Genomic DNA, 25,156 nt, shown 5'->3' with positions numbered 1-25,156 from the left:
TGTCTTTAAATCTTTAATTAATAATATTGATTCTTGCTTGTAATCATGAGTAAAGCAAAGTGAGTAAAGTCATGAGTAAAGTTAAAATTTTAAGTTGCTTGAAATTTTCATTGGTGGTTTACTTATTTATTCTACAGATAATCAAAATGGTGAGGAATAAGTCACTATAAAAGATTGCTTACTTTCTATTAAAAAAAATCAAAGTTAATTTACAAAACTTACATAAGCATTACAAACAGCTAACAAATTTTTTTCCATTTAAATCATTATTTATTAGATTTATAAAAAAATGTAATACATTTTTTTTAACATTATGTGTCATTCTTAATTCACGCAGTTGCCTATTACAAATCTGACTGATAAGTATTGTATATCCTTTATAAACTAATAGTTTCTATTCTGAACTGCTTTTTTTGTTAAATGAGAGTGCCTGGACCACAAGTTGTAAACTATTTTTTTTAAAAGAATTATATAATATTTTAATAAAAATATATCTGCAAATATTTTACAAATATTGCAGCCATGATATAAATGTTCAAAATTAATATGAAGCATTTTTTTTTGTCTGTATAGATGTCTGTGAGGTCATATCACATAATTGAATGATTGTGATATTGGGATAAGCTAGTCTCAAATTGAGAATGTTGTCCTTAAGAAATAACTGGTTTTTGATAACTAATTAATTTTTTCTTATTAGACACATTGTCATTACTCAGCAGGAATTATACATATTTAAGAAAAATGATAAACCAACACATTAAAAAAAAAAAATATTAATTTCTTTTTTCATCTATTTAATTTATTTATAATTGTATATCAATTTTCTTAACATGATGATTTACTTTCATTACTATGCTAACTTAAAAGAAGTAAATTATTTTATTATTTTTTGGGAGAAATGGAAATCCTGTTGTTCAATAATCTAAGTTTTTGTTTGGCAGTGCACATCTAAAAGAAAAAAAAAACATTTTTTTACGCATAAAATCAAAATTGTTTCTTTCATAATTGTGTTTAAGAACATTATAAAATAAATTGCTGTTTTGAATTAAAAATAAAATGTAATTTTCAGAGGATTTAGAAATAAAAAAATTAAAAAAATGTAATATCATGTAATCTTTTGAAAATTAACATTCTTAAGATTTCAACCTTTTTTTTTGCCTATTTGTTGAACTTATATTCAAATTTTAAACCTTCAATTATTAATTAACAATATTTTGTACCTTTTTCATTATATTTTCAGTAAATTATTGTTTTATTTAAAAAATTATTTTGTTCTTTTCTGTTCAAGTTGTCTTAAAAATTTGTTTCTTTTTCTTTTTCATAAAGATAATTACTTTTAATTTTTGTAATAAACTCATTCTTACAGTTAGATGTAAATAATTTTAAATCTTAATTGTTTTTGTTATAAATTCAATTTTATAGTGAGCATTCAGTTTCATTGCTTATATAACAATCTTTTTGCAGCAACAACCCTACAAACAATTGTTCAGTAGTATATCATAATTTTTAAAACTTAAATTAAAATTCATTTATTTTAAAATACTAGAAAAATTTATTTTATTGTATAAAATTTCTTAAATGTGATTTTTCACATATCTCCATTGATTACATACCTCTGAGGCCTTCTAGATTAGGTATAAATAATTCAAATTAAAATTATTTTCTTTCCATTAAAAACAATTCTAAAAGTCTTAAAAACAGTAAATGATTTCATTATTTTGATGTAATACTGCTCTATATTTAAAAATTAAGTATGTACTTAGATATACAATGCATCTAAATGGGAAAGCTATACCATTTGTAGATTCACAATAAAAATAATAAATTACCATATTACTATTAGTTCATTTCGATTTCAATTTTTTTAGTTATTTGAGAATTATGTTAAAATATTTTAATTATATTTGCTTTTTACGTAGAATAGTATACGTTTTTATTTTTTTATTGTAATATCCAGTATTATTTTCACATTATTTTGAGCAGGATACAATCATAGCAGGAAAATTATCACACCTGTTTTCAAAATAATTAGATATTATTTTCCATGTATTTAAAAAAAGAATATGTATATATTGGGTATGTATTAAACACGGGTTATTACTTTATAGTATTTTTAAAAATATTAAATATAGTTGATTATTCATGCAATAAAATCTAATTTAAGTATGAAACTATTTTAATTGGGGTATGAAAAATGAAATATTAAAATAGTATTTTTAAAAACAATTTAATAAATATTAAATTGAATATAAGTGATATTAATTTAATTGTTATAGAATGATGTATATTTTTTAAAATTTTTTATTATTGAATAAATATATTTTTAATTTACCACTCATTATCATCTTGATGATCTTTGGATGCTTTTTTTATTACCTTCTGAACAATGATATGTTTTCGCAGGTGATATGTTTGGTGGCCATCGATATCATCAGCCCATGTTATCTCTTCAATGCTATCACCTGTGTCCTGACGAATTGTTTCAATATGTTGCCGAGGTTGTCTGCTTCGTGATATTGCATCATCTATATTTGTTGCAGAGCCTTGGTTTGCCTGATTGACTGTTATTTGATGATGGTGACTCTGGTGTCTTATATGATGTTTTTCAGTTTCATTTTCATTTTCAACTTGAGTGTCATGAACTGTAACATTTTGAGGATCTTTGGATGCATTTGCTAGGTGTTGCTCGATAGCATACCTTGCATTATGATAAAATACAGCTTCTGCAATATCTGATTCCGGTAGTTCAACTGTACATAAATCAATCATGGGGAACAAAAGTGAATTAAAATTGAAGGTGCTGGCTTGTGTTTCGGTTTGATTATTGTTGTTTTCCATTGCCAATAACGTTGCTGCATCAATGAGAAATCCCGGGATCGGCCTCGCCGTGGCTGCACAGAAAAATTTGAATTTTACTTACAACAGCTTTAAAATATTTTATTTTTAAACATCTACTTGAAAAAAAAATAAAAGTAGTGTTAATAACTATCATCCAATGCTACTCCAATCAACCTGTAATACATTACCTAGTTCAAATACAGGACTTATATTATTTATTTGAAGTAGATATGTAAGTACATATGTAATTTTCTATGTAAGTACTAGCATTTAAAATATTATTGTATTTACAGAATACATAAAATTTTATTAATGTATAGAATTTCTTTATACTGCATATAAAACAATGTTTAGAATTTGTTTACCATTCAAATTTCTTTTTCTCATTGTACATCATAAATAAGGTTAATTGTACAATATTTATGCATAATGAATATTTCAGCAGGAAAGAATTAAATGTATTTTAATTATTTTTATGCCAAAAAATCCAAAATTTACGAAAATACAGTTTATAAATCTAACATAGAAAAAATAACTTAAATTTGTAAATAGAAAGTAAATTAATTTATAAAATTTTCTCCACTTTTAGTGTAGAACAAAATATACAGAGAGAAGTTATATATGCACTCTCACCACTAGCTTAACCCTCACTTCCTCTAATATTTACAAAAATAGACTAAAATATGTTATATGTTAACATTTATAAGTATTTACTTCTTTTACTACATTATATTTACTCAAATTATGAAACTTGGTGTTTAAAATATTTACAGTATGGATGTTAATATGAAATTTAAAATGATTATTAAACTAAGTACATGATGCAAGTTATATTAGCCTGAATGTTAGCTAGATAGTAATTTAACGTTAATAATATATAAATAGTAAAATCAGTCATATGTAAACTTTGATACAGATAACATTTATTGTGCCTCAATTTAAAAAAAAAATTAAAAAAACTTAATAGAAATTAAATTCAAGAAAAAGAAATATCTTTTCTATAAAACAAGAAACATATAAATACTACACAGTTATTCTAATCTTCAAAAAAATTAAAATAAAATCACATGGATTGAGCCAGCTGTCAGTCTGATGTCATATGTGATTATCTTTAGCAGCTGGTTTTTTCTTTTTTTTGTTGAGTTCAATAGGTTATCACCCTCTGTGTCATAGAAATGTCCAATGATTCTCTTCCCAAATCAGGTTCAAACAAAAACATCTAAACCAGTGGCTGAGGTAGCTTTTGGGTAATATTATCATAATAGAAATGCTTTATAATCAGTTAAGAAAAAATTGGCAATAAAAACTTGTTAAATGATTAACAGAAGGGTCTATTTACAGAAAAGCAGATATTATTAAACTTTATAGATATAACATTTTTAGGTTTTGGAAGTTTTATACATACAACTGTACCCAAATATATAGTAATTAGTATTATTATTAGAACCTAAATAAGAGTAATTTAAGGCTAATTGAAGTTATATTTCAGAAAAAAATTTTATTAATTATATTTTATTATGACATTAATTTAATACAATTAATGTTAGTCTTTCAGTAGTTCTAATTTTTACTTTGTGTTTCTGATCTTAGTATTTTGTAATTTTATGATAACGTCTTTTTAAAATATAAATTTTTGTACAAAAAAGGAAACTTCAATATTTTTTTATAAAACTTAAATAGTTTTACGTGCATAAATGAGATGCTGTGCATTTTTTCATGCCATTTTATTACTCACATGCCTCTTTAGAGCAGTTCATAGCGCTGAAGTATTTATGAGCTGGTAATAAGTTTCCATCTTCATCTTCAACTACAACAGCTAGACCAAAGTTTCTGTTAGATTCCCTCCAAGCTTTGACAGCACCACGAACATTCCATTCTGTCCATTCTTCTCCATAAACAGATATCATTTGACTATCCAACAGTTTCCTCTTCACTAAAAAAAAAAAAATGGAACTATGAACTTTCTTGTGTTCAAATTTAGTTAGATTATTTATTATAATAAATTTCATGACTATTTTTGTAAATTTTAAACTCCTAAATCCAGGTTTACTTAACTGGGATGCCCTTGATATGTGCAAAGTTTATCTGTATTTACTTTGATTACGTCTAAACCATTGACTTCTATTAACAGATAAAGAGTGAAGAATATTTGAACAAGGTACCGCTAGCCAGTTTGCTGGTGGTAGTCTTGAAAAGAGTGTCTGTACATCAGCTTGCCTTAATTTCCATACTAAATATAGTTAAATAATTTGTACAAATAATACAGTTTTTTCTCACAATATTTTATATTTGTGCCAGGTTAATCATAATTTATGATATAAAGTGTTATTTTCTGCCCTTCCTAGTATTGTCACTCCAACATTTGTAATTGAGACTCCTTTAGTATGAGTGTGTTAAAATTAGTTTTAAGAATGGAGGTACTCCAAAAGCCATCAACTGTGAATATTTCAATGACAATACTAGGAAGGGAAAAAAGTAACTCTCAAATCAATTATACAAATAATAATAAATGAGATATGAATATTTCCACTTATATTTATAAAAGGGTCACTAGACAAAATATACTGAAATTTAGAATTCAATGAAGACAACTATAGAGTAGCAGGTTTACTTCCCATTATATCAGTTCATTAATGAAAAAAACAATAATGAGAAATATTTAAATATTTTATAAACAACTCAATTTTAAATTAATTGGATCTGTTCTGAAGGTTCAAAGGACCTTAAGGACTAATTATCAGAACTTTGTTCATTGGAATTTACAGAAGCACTATTATAAATAAATCTTTATTCTGATAGGTACATAAAACACATTGTACAGATCACATCAATATAAGATAAATTATAAATATAAAAACAAATTATAAGATAAGATATAGATGTGTTTAAAGTCCACATTAATTATTCGAATACAAATAAATGAAATGTTAAAGTAAATACATTAAGTATATAAAAAAATTACTATTACAAAATAAATCACAATTCAAATGCCGCTACTGAAAATTATTTTGAGCACCATATGTACACATTAAATGGAATGCAGACAAATTGTTTTTTTTTAAATTTATTTTAAGTAGTATTACTTAAAAATTCATTAACAAAATAATATTACTTCCATAAAAGAAAATCTTTTAAATGTATTTTAAACAAATGGGGAGATTTTTCAAAAGGTGTGGTAATTTATTAAAAATGGCAATAGTAGCATAATAAGCTTTCATAAACTGAAGAATTGTGTTGAGTAATATGAAATTAGTTTCACTGCCTGGTTTGGTAAGGGTGCTTATTGTTATTAATTAAGAATAAGTGCCTGTTCTTTTAAGAAAAGATTGCACATTCATAAATATAACTACAAGGATAAGTAACATATTTAGTTTTCATTTAACATTATTTAATTTTGTTAAGACTTCCATCTTAAAAAGACTGGGAAAACTTTTTTTTATTTCTTAAATTATTATATTATTCAAATATAATGCTTTAATAAATATCAAAATGTTTAAGTGTGTTAAAATCTTGGTTTTTATTTTCTTGGTATAAAATTTGCATGTTATGGATAATGTCGTTGCAGATGTGCATTGTTTGTGTATGGTGATTTGCAAAAATTAATTTTGTTGTTTTGTGTTGACTTGAATGTATCACTTGATCTGTACATCCAATTTATTACATTGGTTTTAATCATGTTGGTTTAATATGCATTATTAAATTTTATTTTCCCATTAACAATTTGATACTGGAAATCCTCTGAAAAAGGAACTAATTTCTCTGAAAGCTCATTTGGAAGCAAATTCTATTAATCTGAAAGCGAGTAATTTGTAATTTTTAATAGCTTTAAACTGTTATCACATTTTGTCAGTCCGTTCAATGAGTATAAATAATAAAATAACCCTAGAATAAAATGATAACATTGGTGATAAAACGATAACGTAAGAAAAATTAAATAGTAATTATATACATAATTAATTAAATGATCCCTGTATTGTATATTTTATTGCATAATAGTTTATGTACATATTTGGTGTTAATTTCACTATATAAAATAACAAGATGTATTTTACTTAATAATATTTTCTTTATTAATCCCTTGGGTTAACCAATCAACTACTAAAAACTTATAAATTAAATACACTAAGTTTCACTTAGCATTCTCTAAGCTTCCTCAGATGAGAGTACACATTCATACCTACATCATACAGAATTCTCTTACATACTAAGAAATTAACTGGTCTACCCATCCTAGATAACAATATGTTGAATATGTATTGTCAGAGTTCTAAGTGAAATGTAGTGTATTTAATTTATAAGTTTGTACAGTTGATTGATTAACCCACCAGATTAATAATTAAGATAATATTTTTAAGCAAAATGTGTCTTATTATATTTAATTCTATCCAATCAAGAGGAAAATAAAGTTAAAATTACATTTAAGTTATATATATATATATATATATATATATATATATATATATATATATATATATATATATATATCAAGATCAAGCATCAATATATATATATATATATATATATATATATATATATATATATATATATATACTGTATATAGATATTGATGCTTGATAAAAATAAGAATGTTTTTATACTTTAAAATGTGTACTTGCTGGTAGAAAATTACCATCATGTTATTAACATTGTTATTATTGTACTGATAAGTGTGTTATACAGAATGTAACAAACTTTGAGGACATGTTCTACTGGTGAAAATAAAGAAGAACATTCATATAAATGTTTATCTAAGACATTGTTAGATTATGACATATACAAGCACTATTCCATTCACTTATTTAATTGTTTATTGCTGTTCAAATGCCAGTATAACGTAAATCTTATTTATAAAATGTCAGTGTAGCAAAATATTACTTTTAAAATACATCTTTTGAGAAAATTGAAGAATATCCATGAATATACAACGATTAATAAAATACACTGTGTTATCTAACTGTAGTTTAATATTAAAAAGTTTAGAATTCATTTCTATGATAAACCATTGCATATACATTTATAATAAATGAAAACTTACTTTTATTTATAAAATACATTTTCAAAAATGAGAACTGATAATATCTCAAATAAGCATAATCATTTAAAATGAGGGTTTAAAATTTTCTTTTGGTATCATCTTTAATACACGTTTTCTATCCTTCCCCCAAATTTAATATCATATCTAGATACTGGGATAGAATATTTACAGGTAACCTTAAGCTTTCTTCTACATTATAAATTTAATATTTGGCAAGTGTATATGGTTAGATAATAATCTAACCAGCAATGTTGATAATTCATTTTGATTTAAATTTTAAAAGTGCAGAATAATTTTAATTCAAGTAGAGCTTATGTATGAGTTAAAGTAAACTAACTAATTTATTACATCAGTAGTATCTATTAATGCTTTATAACTAAAGGATTGGTTATCTTTAAAATAAATCTAAAATGAGAACAATCAAAATAAATCTTTGAAAAATTGAGCATCTACATGTTACAAGGGTAATAACTTGAAAGTTGCTAAATGTTTTTTCTATAACCTATTCTTCTTAGTCACACCGAATAGAGTATGACTCTAAAAATTGTTAATAATATTTAATAAGATAATTTAACTGAAAATGAAATAATATGCTTTTCAAAATGATAAAAACTACTAGATTAAGTAACAACTGCATCATTACCTTTGTGTTTCTTCAGAGATCGCGTGTACCAGTAGATTGAGACACGGACCATTTTATCGTCAACAGTAATTGCTGCAGCTGGGTTTGTTGGGAAATGAAATGGATGCTTCTTGACTGTTTCTTCTAATACTGGTGGAGATGGTGAACAGGTTTCAGAAATTGCAACAGTCACATTTCCCTAAATTCAGAAAAAGCATTAAATTAATGACATTTTATACCAAATATCTTCATAACTAAATTTATTAATTTGATGCATTTATTAAGATTTTGTCAGTTCAATGTAAATTTACCAATTTAAATTTAAAAAGTATTTTCTGATCTGTTGATTCATCATGATTGATTTAAATACTGAAGCTAATGCATTGCCTTCATCATTAATTAAAAGTAATACTTGTAATGATTAACTGAATTATAATTGATTAAACCAAGACGCTATTAAGAAAGGTGTTTTATTTTAACAATTCATCATTCTCAAAATGTATCTGTTCATTTATAAGTGTGTATTTATGTTTTGTATTTGTAATATTTTTTTATAAATATTTAAGTTTATTGTAACTATTATTTATTTCTAAATTGTTTACTGCATTTGCTATTTTATTCTCATATGTAAAGAGGCGATGACCAAAATTTGAAAAACATCTTACTTTTATTTATGTAAGTATGTTATACTTACAATTGTTGCCAGTAATTTTTATTATCGTCTGATAAAATCATGCTCACCATAAAATTGCTTTTCAAGAAATAATTAAGCAACTTGTAACAAGTGTTAAAATTTATGTATAATTAGTGTATCATATTCTGCTGTTAAGATACAATTAACACTGAATTAAAGAAATTGGTATTTCAATAATGAAATTAATTAAAAACATAAAAAACCTGTTTTACATACACAATTCAATCTCACTAACCTTTTTTTTTTTTCTCACAGCTCCCCTGGGTCGAACCGACTTGTTGGTATTACACCACCCAGGGGAGTGTCTTTAAACTCAAATAGGCCTCCCCACCTACTGGCTATATACCGGCATGGCAGGTCGGCCTACCGATTAGCTCTTTTTGAGAGTTCTTTATTATTATTGCCCTTTTGGACACCATGCCATACCTAGTGTGTCGTGACGTGGTGCCGGATCTTTTCGGTATTCAGTGTGCTGTTACGTGACTGTTGCCCATGGAGTCCTTGGTGGCACTGATGACTCCATGGACATCAGTGCCACCAAGCACTGGTGCCACTGTGCCACCAGTGCCACCAGTACACTACATGCGCTGTGTTGGCACTGATGGGAAATCAGTGCCAACACAGCGCAGCATGTTGGACCTCACAAGCAAGGCTGTCCACCCAGTCCTATTCTAGCCAACACCTGGTCTTCTCTCATCGAAGTATTTCTGTAGTACGACTTGTCTAACAAAACTAGCAATATTATTCCAGTTTAACTCGCTTCTTAGCATATATTCAATTGTTGTCTCTGGAGTTATACCTGTCACCTAGGAGCACACGCCTGTGTGTCTTTGCTAGTCTCTCCTTGTTGCACCTGATGGCGATAGAGTGCCACCAGGCCGGAACGGCATACATAAGCGAAGACACGATGGTGGTTGCCAGTAAACGGCGCTTTGAGGCCCTAGGGGCATTCTGCGATGTCATAATGATGTTTAGACTTTTTATCATCCTTTCTGCCTTGTTGCATACATTGTCTATGTGCTCGGTGTATCTACCGTTTTTCTGGAGGATAACTCCTAAGTACTTGATGTTATTCGCTTCTTCTATAGCATGACCGTTGATGGAAATATTGAACGGTTCTAGCACTCTTCTACCCGTAAAGGCAATACATTAGGCAATACGTAAAGGCATTTTTCCGTAGACAGTTGCAGACCCCTGGACCTCAACCATTCCTGTATAGAGTCGATGGCCGCATACACCCTCTCCCGCACCACCAAGGCCGTCCTTCCCTCTACGAGGACTGCAAGGTCATCTGCATAAGCCAGGACCTGGACGCCGACAGGAAACTCCTTCTGAAGGAGTTCATCTATAATCACCAGACACAACGGCCCCAAAACAGAGCCCTGCGGAAATCCACCGTGCATTTGAAAATGAACTGTTTCTTCCTGTGCTTCTACCAGACATCCTCTGTTGGACAAGTAACACTCAATTTGTCTACGTAGGCATGGGCTGAGGCCCCTAGACGCAATTGCGTCATTAATGTGACCCCAACCAATAGCTCCGAACGCGTTTTTTATGTCTAGTGACAGCATCAGTGGAATTCTCCTGGTTCGCCAAGTGCCTCTCTTCACCTCGTCGGCCTATCCCGAAATTCGGCAGATGGCCAGCATGGTGGATCGCCCCCGCATAAACCCGTACTGGTTAGGACTGATTCCGGCTCCCTCTTCTAGTTCTTTGATGATGCGGCCAGCCAGCATCTTTTCTACTAGCTTCCCCATCATGTTAAGGAGGCTAAGGGGTCTGAGCCTCCTTAACATGAAGGAGGAAGATAGGTTACATCTTCCTCCAAAGAGGTACCTTTAGGTAGGAATACCACTCTGGCCTCCTCCCAGCAATCGGGGAAGTCTCCGTTCTCCATGCCGTGGCTGGCAATCTCGAGCATCTCCCAGGGAGCCTTCTGAACCAGCCCCTTGATCACTGCCTCGGGAATTTTGTCCGGGCCAGGGCTCTTTTTGGTTGCCAAACTCCTCGCCGCAAGTTGTAGCTCTTCCATGGTGAATCTTCTATTGTCGCAAGGTATGGATCTCACGATATCAGGCACTGTATGCGGGAACAACCTGGCTACCTCCCTTGCAACACTGGTCTTATTGAGAATAGGCATACGTCTCCCGAACTTTTTGGTCACAATACGATATGCCTGGCTCCAGGGATTGCTGTCAAGCTCTTCGCAGAGCCTGATCCATCAATCCCTTTTAAGTCTCTTAATAGCCTAATTGAGCGTTCTTCTTGCCACGAGGTATCTATTGGCTATTTCCTGGTACCCTTCTCTGTCATTTCTAAGAATACGTTGTTTCTTTCCTCTAAGGGACTGGAGCTCTTGTCTCATGGCTTCGATTTCAGCAGTCCACCAACATACGGAGCGCATCCTTGTGTTGTTAGCTGCCATTCTGTCCATTTGCTGCTTTATTATATTAGATAAAGCCTCAGGTGATTGTTGATGTCTATCAGACAGTCTACTTGCAGTCCTGTTGACGATTTGCTCTATTTTTTCTGATGAGAATCTTGCTGGGGGGGAGTGCACTTCTCGTCTGAAATCCACATCTTTCAGATCGAAGATAGAGGCGCGGTGGTCGCTCGCTATATCTTCTGAGAGAACCATCCACTGGAGCTGATTCCTCCTCCACCTACAGTCCAGGATGGTGAGGTCAAGCACCGACCGATGACCTCTCGCTACGTACGTGGGCGTGTCGTCATTAATGCAGATGCAGCCGGCAGTTTCCAGGAGATCAGCAAGGATCTGTCCCCTCCTGTTGGTGTGTCGACTGCCAGCCGCCACCATCTTGCTATTAAAGTCACCCAACATTATGATCCTCTTGGTTGAATTGATAATCACACCTTGTAAAATGTCGATGAAGTTGGTAAAGTCCGCGATCGCAATGGTGGGCGAAATGTATACACACACGAATAGTGTTGTTTCGGTCTCAACAGCTACCACGCCCCCACCTCTAAACTTGAAACTCCATTGTATACTATGACTTACGTCCATAATGGCAACATCTCCCGACATATCAACAGTCCATCCAAGTTTGGCAGCTTCATATTTATTGAGTTCGGTGACCACAAGGAGGTCTAGGTTCTTGTCTGCAACAACACGACTGATTAATTCGTGAGCGAGAATACCCCTATTGGCATTCGCTAACATGGTCCTAATCATGCGATTTTTTCTTACATTGCTATGCTCCAGTCCTGTGTTCACCGCTCTTATAACTGAGGCTTTGCTTAGGTTCCAGGCAATCCGTTATTTTGTGACCTCCGCTACCGCAGTTGAAATACAGGTCGAGCCTATCTGGGCCCTTGCATTCGTGCCTCCTATGGCCTCTGCCCCAACAACGGTAGCACCTATCTTCATCTTCCCGGATGTATGCGCTGCAGCTAATCCATCCGATTCTTATTCTCTCCTCGACCAGCTTGCATGCCGCTCTGTAAGAGGTCATGACCATGACGTTTTGTGTCTCTCCGAAGCCCTTCCTCATGGATGTTATCTTGACATTTCGCTAGAGCCCACACGATTTATAATGGCGGCCATGACCTTTTGCTCTGTTGTGTCGTGTTTGACATCTCGGATGTGCACAACAGTTCTCATTCCAGCTCGCTCTTTATATCAACGTGAAGGTCGGCAGCCTTGTCCCTCAGGATAGATGTAAATTGTTCCGCTTTCCCAGCTCCTTGTATCCTGACATGTAGCTCCTCGTTGCGCCCCTTTCGCAATGAAATGACATTATTTGCCTCCTCGCTTATGACGGCGCCCTTCGTGGATCGGAGGAGCTCCGAGTACGTTTTACCTTCTGCTCTGACAATCACTGTTCGGCTTTGCTCCGCCGGTGGAGTAGCCTTCTTTATCGGGATTTGATTACTACCGATGTGCCTGGTCCCACCATCCCCTTGAAGAGTTAACACATATACAGGTGCTTCCCTTGCTTTGAAGATATAGGATATGATCTTCTTGGCGAAATTTCCCATACTGCCCGAAGGCAGAATGTACGCTGCATTTGGTTACTGTATAGCTATATTTTTGAACGCCTTCAATAAACAAGAAAGGGTTTCCCTTTCAGGGGCTCCTGAGTCATAATGTAACCTAAATTTATTTTTCTTTTCTTCAACAGTTTGATCTCCTATTAGAGTTATTTCGTATTTTATGATGTCACCAGATGCGAGCTTGTTACCCATATCCTGCTCACCTACTCTCTTTAAATCTCTAAGAGTGCAAGTGTCTTTGACTTCAGATGGAAGGTCCGTGACCAACTTTAGTTTGCCCCTAAGTGAGTTGGGCCACCTTTTTGGGAGGAGCTCAATAAGTTCTTCACCACTCAAATCGCTGGTCAAAATGTGCTCCATGTAATGTTCGCCCGCAATAGGATCCGTTTGGGTAACTTGGGAAGTCTTATTGTCTGGAGAGGACAACTCAGAAAGCGTGTTCAGTCCCTCGTATACTCGCCTTAGGTCCTGTTCATGGGTCGCAATATATTTATTCAAACCTGGGCCTATATGTTGTTTCAATGATACCAGTATCAGACCCAATTGATATGTTAGACTGCTCACTGTGTCGGGTAACTCTTCTTCCTCCTCGGAAGATCCTTGCCGGAGTCTCTTCTTCCCTTTTAATTCGACTTTCTTGACCATCGCCGGTTTTGTCATGCTGCTGCTGCTTTGGGCGGATGTCCCTTCCGTAGGGAGTGACCCACGTCTTCGCATGATACAGTACTGTACTCAGGGGGCCGTCCCAAGTTCTATGAAACCCACTCGGAGGGGTGCCCTAAAAAATATTTGGGGGGTAAGGAAAATGTATGTGATCGAAAATGGGGTCAAACAATTTGTTTGTGGGAAGTCGGGGGGTAAGGAAAGTTCTGGGACGAATTTGTGTCCAGGTACGAAGGAAATTGAGTTGGTAGTTCTCGAGATATTAGCAGAAATATAATTCACCTAATGATACAGCTCTGAGGACTTAGAAAAAATTTCTACTCGTACGATAGAAAAATTACAAGTCCTTGTTTACTACAATATACACGCCTGTATGAGCCTGTGTAATGTCTTAGAAAAATTTCGCTAAGAATTGAATAATTCTAACTTAATTCTAACTTCACTATAAAAACTTATTAAAAAAGTAGTTTTTGCTCACTTGATCGTACTTAAAGTAACGTCCGTGAACACTACGATGCACTAAAAACGTAGAAACGCATTCACTTATTATAAATCTTCAGTTTTAGAAGGTAAAAACACAATATCCACAGCTCACTAATAAAACTGAAAAAAACTTAATAACTTTTTTAGTCTGTGTCCGAAATCCAAAAAACTCACTATACTTGTCTGTTATCCTTATCACTTAAGTTCCTTTATGCCGTATCCGAAATATAAACCAAAAAAACCAATATAAAACTCTAAAAAGCGCGGTGCGGTACACAACACGTCTAATCATAACGATGTCCACAACTCGACAAATCTCACTAATCTAATAATAATTTTGTTCCTCAATATTTAAGAATTAAAATTACCTAATAAAATATGTATTAATATGTATAAATATGCATTAATAAAATATGTATGGTATATAATAAACAAAAATAATCATTTATTTTCAATTAGAATATAAATTTAAACTATAAAACTAAAATACTGAAAATACTCAGTAGTCAATGAAGTGTACCTACTCAGCCATAAATAATTTTCAGTAAATTTAAAGTATAATATTTTAAGTAAATACATTAATTTACATTTACATTAATGTAAATAAAGTGTGCAAGAAAACACAGTATGCAAACTATATGCATAGTCCATTTTAATTCTGCTCATATAATCAAGAGCACCTATTAAATCCAACCAGTAGTTATTAGTAACATGTCTCAGTCTATATTGAGTGACAATGGGGTTATATATACAATGTACTAAAATTAATTAAAACATATATATGTGCATATTTTTCTATATTTTACTGTTTGTGAAAATAACTGATATTATTACTTAAGAATGACAGTTACTGATTGAGTAATTTAGCAATAACCACAGTTACAACGAAGTTGTTTTATTTTTTTTAAACTGATGTTTTGTAAGTAATGTTTTCAGCCTGTCAGTATAATTATGTTCACCATAATATAAATAGTAGATTATTAAGCAAAAAATAAAAATAAAAATAAATAAATAAATAATTAAAATTGTTACTGAAGAAGTTCAATGTTGGCTCCTCATAACATTAGATAATAGTTATGGAATACTATTTCCTCCACTGGATCACTGTAACATGTATACATGGTACACATCATACATGTATCTTTTTTAATTATCTAACTTATTTTCAATAATTAATTTATTTTATTAATAAAATCTAATTTTTTTAACCTTTTTTTTAATAAATCATAATAATGTCAGAAAGCAATATGAATTTAAAAAAATTAATCTGTCTCTGTACTGATGTTATGATTTTATGCCTATACTAAAATGTTAAGAAACACATTAAAAAATATATGATTTTCTATTTGTTTTCAGTGAAGTATTTATAAATTATAAATACAATAACACGTAGAAAAAAAAATTAAATCTGTGTAAACATAAAGGAAAAAGAATGCAAAAGGAAATATAAAAATTATTTTTAATTTTATTGTTTGTAATAATTATATGAGTTGTTTCATTAGATGTTGAGGCTGGATTCAGCTATACAGTCTTTTGTACTTTTTCTTACAGTTTTGTAATATTATACATGTTTCTAAAACAGACTAGAAATACAAAATCAAACCTGACATCAAGAGTAGTGTTATTGTTAAACCAAACTGTACTGTGTGACCTTTATATTCTTATAAATATTTCTTAAATGTTATAGATTGTAAGAGCGTACCCGGATCATCTGTATTTTATCTCTTAAATAAAATATTTATTTCACTCACTCATTCATTTTTCCTTTCACACTATCTCTATCTCTCTCACCTTGTACTTGTCCCTGAATGTGTTAATCCAGAAATGTTGTAATAAATTTGGGAATAAATACTTACTAAACTGTATGAACTGGAATTAATATCTGATTTTACAATTGATAATTTATTACAAGATAATAAATTATTATGAAAATTTTACACTACATATGGAAACTGACACCTCAATATAAACTGTATTATTAATTATGTGTAATTTACAAGAAATAAGAATCCCTTTAATTTAAAACTCTTATCACTATTTTAAAATATTTCTAGATTGTTAAATTCTAATTTTATCAAATTATTTCTACTTTCTGATATTATTATTGTGTTCTTTAATTCTTACTTGAGAGAATTTATAAAGACGTAATTTTGCTGCTACAATATTAACAGCAGTTCCTTGTAATGATGTTGGATAATTCAAATTAAAGAGAAGATGCATTGGTTCACTATGGCTCCATAATTCTTCATCAGTATTACGAGGAAGTTCACCTTGTAAAAGAAAATTTATAAAATAAGATGTTAATTAATTATGTTTATATTTTTTTATGACTGTAACATTGCATTGTGTATTATAATAGATTGGAGAAATCTTTACAAAAAATTTTTTTATCATTTTGTAGCAAATGGGAAACATTTATTTGAAATCATATTGATAAAAAATAATTGCTCCTTCTAGAACTCTTCTAAGTCAGAGAGGATTTGTAAAAATTAATAAAACTTCTACAGACCTACAAAAAAAAGGGAAAAACAAAAAACTCCTTTCGAAAATAGTTTTAAGATTTTATTAACTTTCATTCTTTTTAGGGGTTTTAAAATATGAGATATATTTTTAACAGCCAAGGGCCAACAGGGATTGGAATTCTCTGCTGAAAAAAGTAATATACAATTACATAATCATAAGATAGCATTACCTGATATACAATTATAAAAGTTCTTAATTGGTTCAAAGATTTCATTGTAATAGTTTTCTCACTTCTGGCCAAATATCTCCAGTTTTTTTATGATAATATGTAAGCTTACTGACTTATAAATTTATACTTTTTATTATTGTATGTTTAGATTAGATTTAATCATATATTATGGATTTTGAGAAAGAACACTAGGAAGTTAGTGATCTTTTAATTACTATTGCGAAAAAAATTAAACTGTTCAACACCTTTTATTCCTACTATTCTTACTCATTTTTTATAATGTAATTCATTATTAAAATTATACAAAAAGGATAATTGTTTAGATAATATAGTTTATTTGGTATTTCATTTCCAAATAATTCATTTATTGCATTACTATTTAAAGTGTCATACAAATACTAACAATTAGGTAGTTGTGTGACATTTTAAATTTACATCATTTCAGTAATGGCAATGGAGTTATGTTGTTACAAATTGTGTGGTGAGGGTAAAATTAAAGGCTACAAATTTAAAGGCATAAGGGAAGACCTATGCAGACCTCCTGCGCTCCATAAAGGGTGTGGTGTTGCCAGGGGAGATGGGAGTTCTATTCACAAGACAGAGTCAGGGAGAAGACTTGCATCTTTGGATGCAAGCTGACGGTGGTATTACAAAACAACTCAGCAGAGACACTGTAGGAAGGTTGAGGGCACCACTGCAGCATTAACTGGGAAGGGTAGCAGGAGGACTCGTATTGTCGTCAAGGACTTAGACATACTTACAATGAGGGGTGAGTTCATGACAGAACTTTGTAAGGTCATTGGGGAATCAGTGTCTGTGGAAATTCTATCTATGCGGCTGGCCTACGGGTCAACACAGGTGATCACTTTGGCTGTGCCACCTCTTCTTGCAGAGAAACTACTCTCCAATGGGCATATCCACATTGGCTGGGTGGCCTGCCGGGTGACTCGATGTGCCTCAGATGACTGCTTTCGGTGTTGGGGTGCAGGGTATAGGGCCAAATTTTGTCTTGGTCCAGATCGGTCATTGTTTTACCGGCAGTATGACCAGCCACATGAGGAGGAACGGCACACAGCAGCCTTGCTCTCTGTCATGTAGTTCGCATGGACATGCAGCCGGAGATTGAAGATGTAAAGTGGCTCCACCTGTGCCAGCACCATGAATATGTACACAGCTGTGCTGTGGTATCTGCAAGGGTCAGCCTCATCCAGGAGAGGTGGGAGACTCTGGGGTCTCATCTTTGATGATTGGGTAGGGGCTCTCTTGCAATGCTGTTGGGGGTAAAGTAAGACCGTAGTCCCAGCGAGGGATACCTTTGGGGTTCCTCGTTAGAAATGAGGTATTAAGACTGAGTCTTGGTGAGGGGAATAGTTTTAAAATCCATTCATTTGATGAAGCATGGCAAGCAAGGAAGACCGAGTCTGGGTTGCTTGGATGGGGGCCTTGTGCCCTTGATAGGTAGTTTGAGGTGATGGCACTCTGTGAAGCTGAGCTTATGCTTAGTCATGAATCCAGCTCCAAGGGGCAGGGAAATCAATGGATAAAAAAAAAATTTTTGGTTAATGTTTGTTTTCTAAATTTTTAAGTTTTTATTTCTTTTTTGTTTTTTTTATTTGCTGATGTAATTATAGAATTACACGTATGTACCGACTGATGATGTGGTATTGTGCAAAAGTCAACTATTGGTATTAGTTTTTTTTAGATATTTTATATATGTTACTGTGTTTGGTGGTTAGGTCATTGTTTTTTGTTTATTACTATTTATATTTTTCAGTATTTTTAAATAATTTGCTTTGGATTAATAAAACAATGACTAATAATATTAAAAAAATAATAATTCTACATTTACATATTTGAACATAATATTTAAAAATTTAACTTAAAAGATGGAAGAAACTAGTACCAAAGTAATCTTTGATAAACTTTTAAAACACACTTTTGTAGCAGGGATTACCTAAACTGGAGATAATTCCATAACTGAATTTGATATCTATTAATTTGAAATAAACAAAGAATAATACAGTTAAACAACAACAACATAATAATAATGTATAAAGTTTTAAATTATAAAAATTATTACTTAACTGAAATGTTTAAGCAAAAAAATAGATTACCATTGATTGATAAATAGATCATCAATGAAGTATTCTTTACAGTCTCTTGTTAATAAACAAGGATTATTCTAACTTCAGTAAGCAGCTATTAGAATTCAGCTGTAATTATTCAAGAAACTATATATTAGCAAAAATTAAAAAAAATATTTATTTTGTAGAAATACATTTTTACAGGTTTGATCTTTGCGACGTATTATAAATTGAATGCTTTATTATTAGTGCTAGCAATATTTATGTTAATAATAATAATAATAAGTTGGAATTTTTCTAACCATAATAGAGTATGTTATATGAAAAATAAAAAATTAAAAAAAAATTAAATGCAGTTTATTTTCTTCCCATAAAATGAACAGTACTCAGTTTTATAAACTTTTTATTTATTACCAGCTTAAAATATTTTTTTAAAAACATAAATATTCAACAATCGTAAGTTCAAAACTCACAGTGTCTAATTGCATAATGCTGTTCATTTTTGTTTATAATACTGAGCTGTTTTCGGTTCCTATTAGTAATATTTTTTATAAATATCTTTTAATTTAAGTTATTTTTATAACTTTCAGAAATCATCATAAATTATTTTTTATATCTTGGTTACATGATTAAATGTAATGAATAAAAATAATTACATAATTATATTTAATTACTATTTTTATCCATTGTGTTGTATTTTCATACCTTCTATTATTGTGGTTAAACATAAAACAGAATCATTTATAATGAACAATTGAATGCAGACGTTATACTTATTATCATTTTGCTAAAGCTGGTTATAAAAATGAAATAAATTTGCAAAACTGAATTATTTCTTAATATTAAAGTTGAAGATCGTTTGTATAATACTTACAGGAAGGGTAAAAGCTCTGAACTTTCTCAGTGTATAAATCAGATGGCGGCCACTGTGGTAATTTTTTCATATTTTCATACATTTCTCGCATAACTTCACGTTGATGACTGTTTGGGGTAGTGGAATTAACAACTGGTTCCCTTCCGAGAAGTCCCAAATAACTCAAAATTTGTGTTTTTATTGAATTAAGCCTCAATTCCTTATTTCTGAAAGATAATAAATACTATTTTTAATATTTATTGGAAAGTAAAAGAAAATGGAATGTATAATTTTAGTTATAGTTATTTATAACTGATACTTATTTACATAATTTTCTTTTAGCACCAGTCCTTGGAAAACTAGTACTACTACATGGTGGGTCAAAAATAGAAGTTAATCTAATCCTAGATGAACAACTATATTACATATTACTTCATTGTAACTTACTTATAATTAGAATATTGGAAAGGGAAAGGAATTCACCACTGGAGTAAAAAAATTGCCCAATTAAAACCTATTTTATCCTTTTTATTATATTTTTGTCATCACATTATGATGAGGTAATTTTACCGTGAATTTTGGCAAAGATTGTTTTTCTCTAACTTCAAAAAAATGTTTTTTTATAATCTCTAAAAAATGTACTTGTTCATTCTTAGTGTTGAATTATGACTAATCTAGAATAAAAACCAGACTGTCAATAATTGATTATTGCTTCATAAATAAATAATGAAGATCTTTTATAGGTTTAATTCATATTTCCTTATTTTTTATATACCTAATGGCTTTCTTCTATAATCTAAAAATTCTTTTTAAATTTTGTTTTGATAAATAATTCCTAAAACAGGGTTGGGTATAATACAAAAATAATACTGAGTGAGAGTAAAAGCAGTTCCTTTGATGTAATATAATTAAGTAAATTTTAAAGGAAATTCTTAAAAATTTATCTGCATTTCATATTTAAGAAAATAAAAAATATCTTAAGAGGATTACTCTATTTTTATTAATATTAAAAAATGAACAGAATCATTTGTAACAGTTGTAATTTTATTAAAAAAAAAAAAAAAAAAAAAAAAAAAAAAAAAAAAAAACATTTTTTGCCAGATAAGTGAATTTAAATCTAAAACAACCTGATGTTTACACAACTCTACTAATGAATCATAGAGTAATACACTTGAAATTGAATGATATGAAGTAAGGATAAAAGACAGTTTTTTAATACATGTTTAAACTGGTTTTCATAGATCCCCAAACTTAATCAAGTTGAATGCGGTTTTATTATTTGACTTAGAAATGATTAGTGATTAATGACTATAATGACTATAAATAAAATTCACCCAATAAAGAAATCATTCATATTGTGCTGAATGAGCTAATCCACTAAGTAGGATATAAGTCAGATAAAAATGTATTTGGAGATGATAATCAATATTAATAACAATTGTAATGGATTTTTCATTCGACTAGTTTTAAAAAATGATACAATATATTGATATTTGAACTGTTAAGACTGTATATCATCAGAAATAGTTATTTAGAGGGAGATTGAAATAGTTTGTAGTAGCAGATCGTAGATAATAGATTACAAAACTTAATTCAAACAATAAAATTAAAATTGGAACTAAATGCTATAATAAATTTTGTTTTGTTATTTTTGAACACTTCTTTCTAAGATGAAAAGGAACACAAGTAAAACAGAAAAAAAAAATGAAAATGAAATCACTTGTATAATCTGTCTGTGTCTAATGCTTAGTCTGCAGACTGTTAAATAATGTGCACATTATATTTTACAGATGAATTTTCCCTTTAACACATAACATCTGGTAAGAATTGTTTGTCTTAGTTTTTAAGTACAAACATTTTCTTTCTTGAATATATGCCAGAGAAATCTAGCCACATGATAATTTTAACTGTTTTTTGTAAATTGTTTTGTGTTTGAAGAAATTCATTAATGATATCTTCTTATTATTAATATTATTTAGAGAAGTAGATCATAAAAGTAAATACTTTAAATTCTGGAATAGATTATGATGATAAACTACATTTTAGATTGCATATGAATGAGATGTCATGCATGGAACTTGGGTATGATAAACCAGATAAAATATAACTATCCAGTCAGTCTCAAATTTTATCATCTAGTGTGTAATTCTTCCTGGAGCAATGCAATTTGAAATACCATATTATTGTGTGTAGGTATCAAACCAAGTGCAGGTGTTCATAGAGTTACTTTACTTTGGTTACCTTAGGGAATTAGTTTAATAAATAAAACTTCTTTAACTAGTGGCTTTACACCATTTACTTTTAATATGTATATTTGTTGTCAGAATAAACTTATGTTTAGGAGTACTAGCGTTTGAGTTATGAGACTACATCTGTATCTTATGAGACTAATTAGGGTGGTTTAATTTACAATCAACTGTGGAGTTGAATTGAGAAGCACATTGTTATTAGCAGTTCTATTTACTAATGCAAGGTAAGATTGATTCTTTGCTATGAAGGAACTATGTGACCTTTTTCTTTTAATACATGTGTAATAAATTTTCATAAAATAGGTTATGACATTGATATATCTTGCGATCTAAAGAAAAGTTCAGCCATGAATATTTATTTTAGTTCAGCCATTAAAAAATCAATTAATCTTAAAATTATGTTTTATAAATGTCATAATTTTTATAAAATTATGTTCTATAAATTATTTTTATACAAATTTAATCAAGAATTATCAGGCAACTATTTCTGTATAGCAAGACACTTATCCATTCTAAATAACTAATATTAGTATTCAAACACTTCCATGGTATAGTTAAAGAGAAAAATTATTCTGGATTGTATACATAAATATTCTAAATATGTTACATCTATGATTATTTAAATAATAAGCTTTTTCATAGGAATAATAATATTAACTTTATATATTAGATAAATTCTGTTTAAATCATATAACTACATGAAGAAATGATATTTATTCTTAAATAAAATAAAAGCAAACTCAATCCATGTTCTAAATACTTTAACTGGAAATATGATTTCGAAGATCCTTTCAGGACAGTTATCCAGTTTCTTGAGCAGTGATATTGCAGATGTCACTATTTTAAAGACATTATCTTAAAGAAGATAGGAAACCAATTTTATGATGAAATTATAGATTTATGTAATCAGTATTGGTTTTATTCTTTTATGTATGATTTAATATATATGTAAATTTCTTATTTTCAGTTGCGTTTATAATGTAAGAAGATGAATAAACTGATACAGAATAAATATACAATTTGACAACATACAAGATGAATTTCCTAGTCATTAAGGTATAGCATTATTAATAACAGTATTATCTGGAATACCAATGATGAACAGACTGGTTTATAGTTTTGAAGTTCTGGAAACGTCTGAAAGCATATTTTCAGTTATGTAAAAGGTAATATTATTTTGTGTCAAAATATTCATTAGTATAAGTCAAAAGTGATTTAAATTAATTATATAGACAAACATCTTACCTTATTATCCTAAATGGTGCATTTAATTTAATAACTATATTCAGTATCATTGGATTATTACATAATTGATGTACGTGTAAAACCAAACATCATTTTCTATAAAATTTTAGATATATAATAACAAAAAATTCAATGTATTAAGTAAATATAGCCTGTATACTCATTTGTTAGAAGCTCAATTTAAATCTATATAGTAAATTTATTGAAAAATTAAATGGAAAAGTTGAGATGTTAAAAAAAAGTATAAAATATAATGCACACTACTAGATACTCATAAATAATGTTAAGAAAATAAAAAAAATGGTAAACTATTTTACCAATTATCAGCTACTTCTTGATATAAAATAAAATACTATTCAAGAAACATGAAAATTAAAGAAAATATATTAATATATAATAATATTGTTAAATAGAAAATATATTTTCATAGGAAAGTGTAGAAATACTTATGACATTATAAAATTAGAATATATTTTAAAGAATTAAAAAAAAAAACATCAACAATTAAGATGTAATTTTGAAGTCAATCAACATTTTTTAATTTAAAAATATAAAGTTTTTCAATGATAAATGAATCAAATTTCATGCGTTATATTTACCATAATAAATTTGGTTCAATTTGTAATTGCAGAAGTGTATATTTAAAATTAATATCACAGCTAAATGTCATGAACATAAAACTAACTGTATTTATATTTAAATTTTTTTTTTATGTCAGTGGTGAATAATTAATTTTAATAAAGATTTAGAAGTTTGAATGAGGTTTTTTTAGATACTCATATGAATTGATGTGCCTTATTGTGCCTTATCAGATGATACATAAAGAATGAAAAACTAAGCAAGATAAAAAAATTGGCCCAATTTTTTTTATTGTTTCTTAATGTAATTTAAATTATAATAAAATATAAAAAGCATGTTTACTTATTACAAAAAGATGCAATTAAATAAAAAATTTCAGTTGAAATGGTGCAGTAAAATAAGCAAACAGGCAAAAAATAATTACTAGAATAGGATAGCATTACAGATACAGATGCTAAGTAATCGTGAATAAACCTAAAGAATAAAATAAAAAAGAAATAAATTAATGAAAAGTAGAGTTTGCTATATACATTTTTTTGTGTTAATTTGTATTTTAGCATGCAATTACATAAGCACAATCCTAGTCACATTCCACGTTGAAAAAAACACTACATTATTAGTTAAACACAGATTATGCTCATTTAAGCTAAAAACTGCATTTAAAAAAGCACATCATGAGAATTGCTTGTGAAGATGAAGGCTGGAATGTGGAAATTATGAATACGGCAACATTTAGAAACATTCAGTCTGCAACTTACAATTAGGCAAGAACCAGTAACAAGTTATCTGACAGTACCAAAAGTAAATATAAGTTTTACATAACACTGTCCTCTCCTACTTGCAATAAGAAGAAGATAAACACTCTTTCTACTTTGGAAGCAGAGTAATAATGTAAGTAGAAAATTAAAAATAAAGAGAGATTTGCCAGTAAATTAATATCTCTAAGTTCTTTAATGGCAAGTGTTCTAGCTCATGTCCAATCATGGGATTATTCTAGACAGTATTTTAAAAGGATTAGATTAACGGGTTAAATAATTTTATGGGACAGTCAAATCAAAACAACAGTTGATGTTCAAATTTCTTGCCCTGGTGTGATGCTTTAGAA

At 29.8% G+C, this 25,156-nt stretch overlaps 1 protein-coding gene across 1 annotated transcript in view; it reads right to left on the bottom strand.

Annotated features, from left to right (window-relative positions):
* Positions 1-1,967: 1,967 nt before the first annotated feature.
* The window catches only part of LOC142318120 (uncharacterized), a 55,838-nt gene continuing 32,649 nt past the window's right edge, over positions 1,968-25,156 (bottom strand). The window contains exons 4-8 of the mRNA XM_075354661.1: positions 20,000-20,205; positions 16,474-16,619; positions 8,517-8,694; positions 4,574-4,771; positions 1,968-2,891 (exon numbers count right to left, since the gene is read on the bottom strand). Coding sequence (XP_075210776.1) covers positions 2,329-2,891; positions 4,574-4,771; positions 8,517-8,694; positions 16,474-16,619; positions 20,000-20,205 — 1,291 coding nt within the window. The 3' untranslated portion in view covers positions 1,968-2,328. The remainder of the gene's footprint in view (positions 2,892-4,573; positions 4,772-8,516; positions 8,695-16,473; positions 16,620-19,999; positions 20,206-25,156) is intronic.

Source organism: Lycorma delicatula, chromosome 1, assembly GCF_047948215.1.
Source record: "Lycorma delicatula isolate Av1 chromosome 1, ASM4794821v1, whole genome shotgun sequence".
Taxonomy (NCBI): Eukaryota; Metazoa; Arthropoda; class Insecta; order Hemiptera; family Fulgoridae; genus Lycorma; species Lycorma delicatula.
This window is presented reverse-complemented; position numbering and strand designations above follow the sequence as displayed.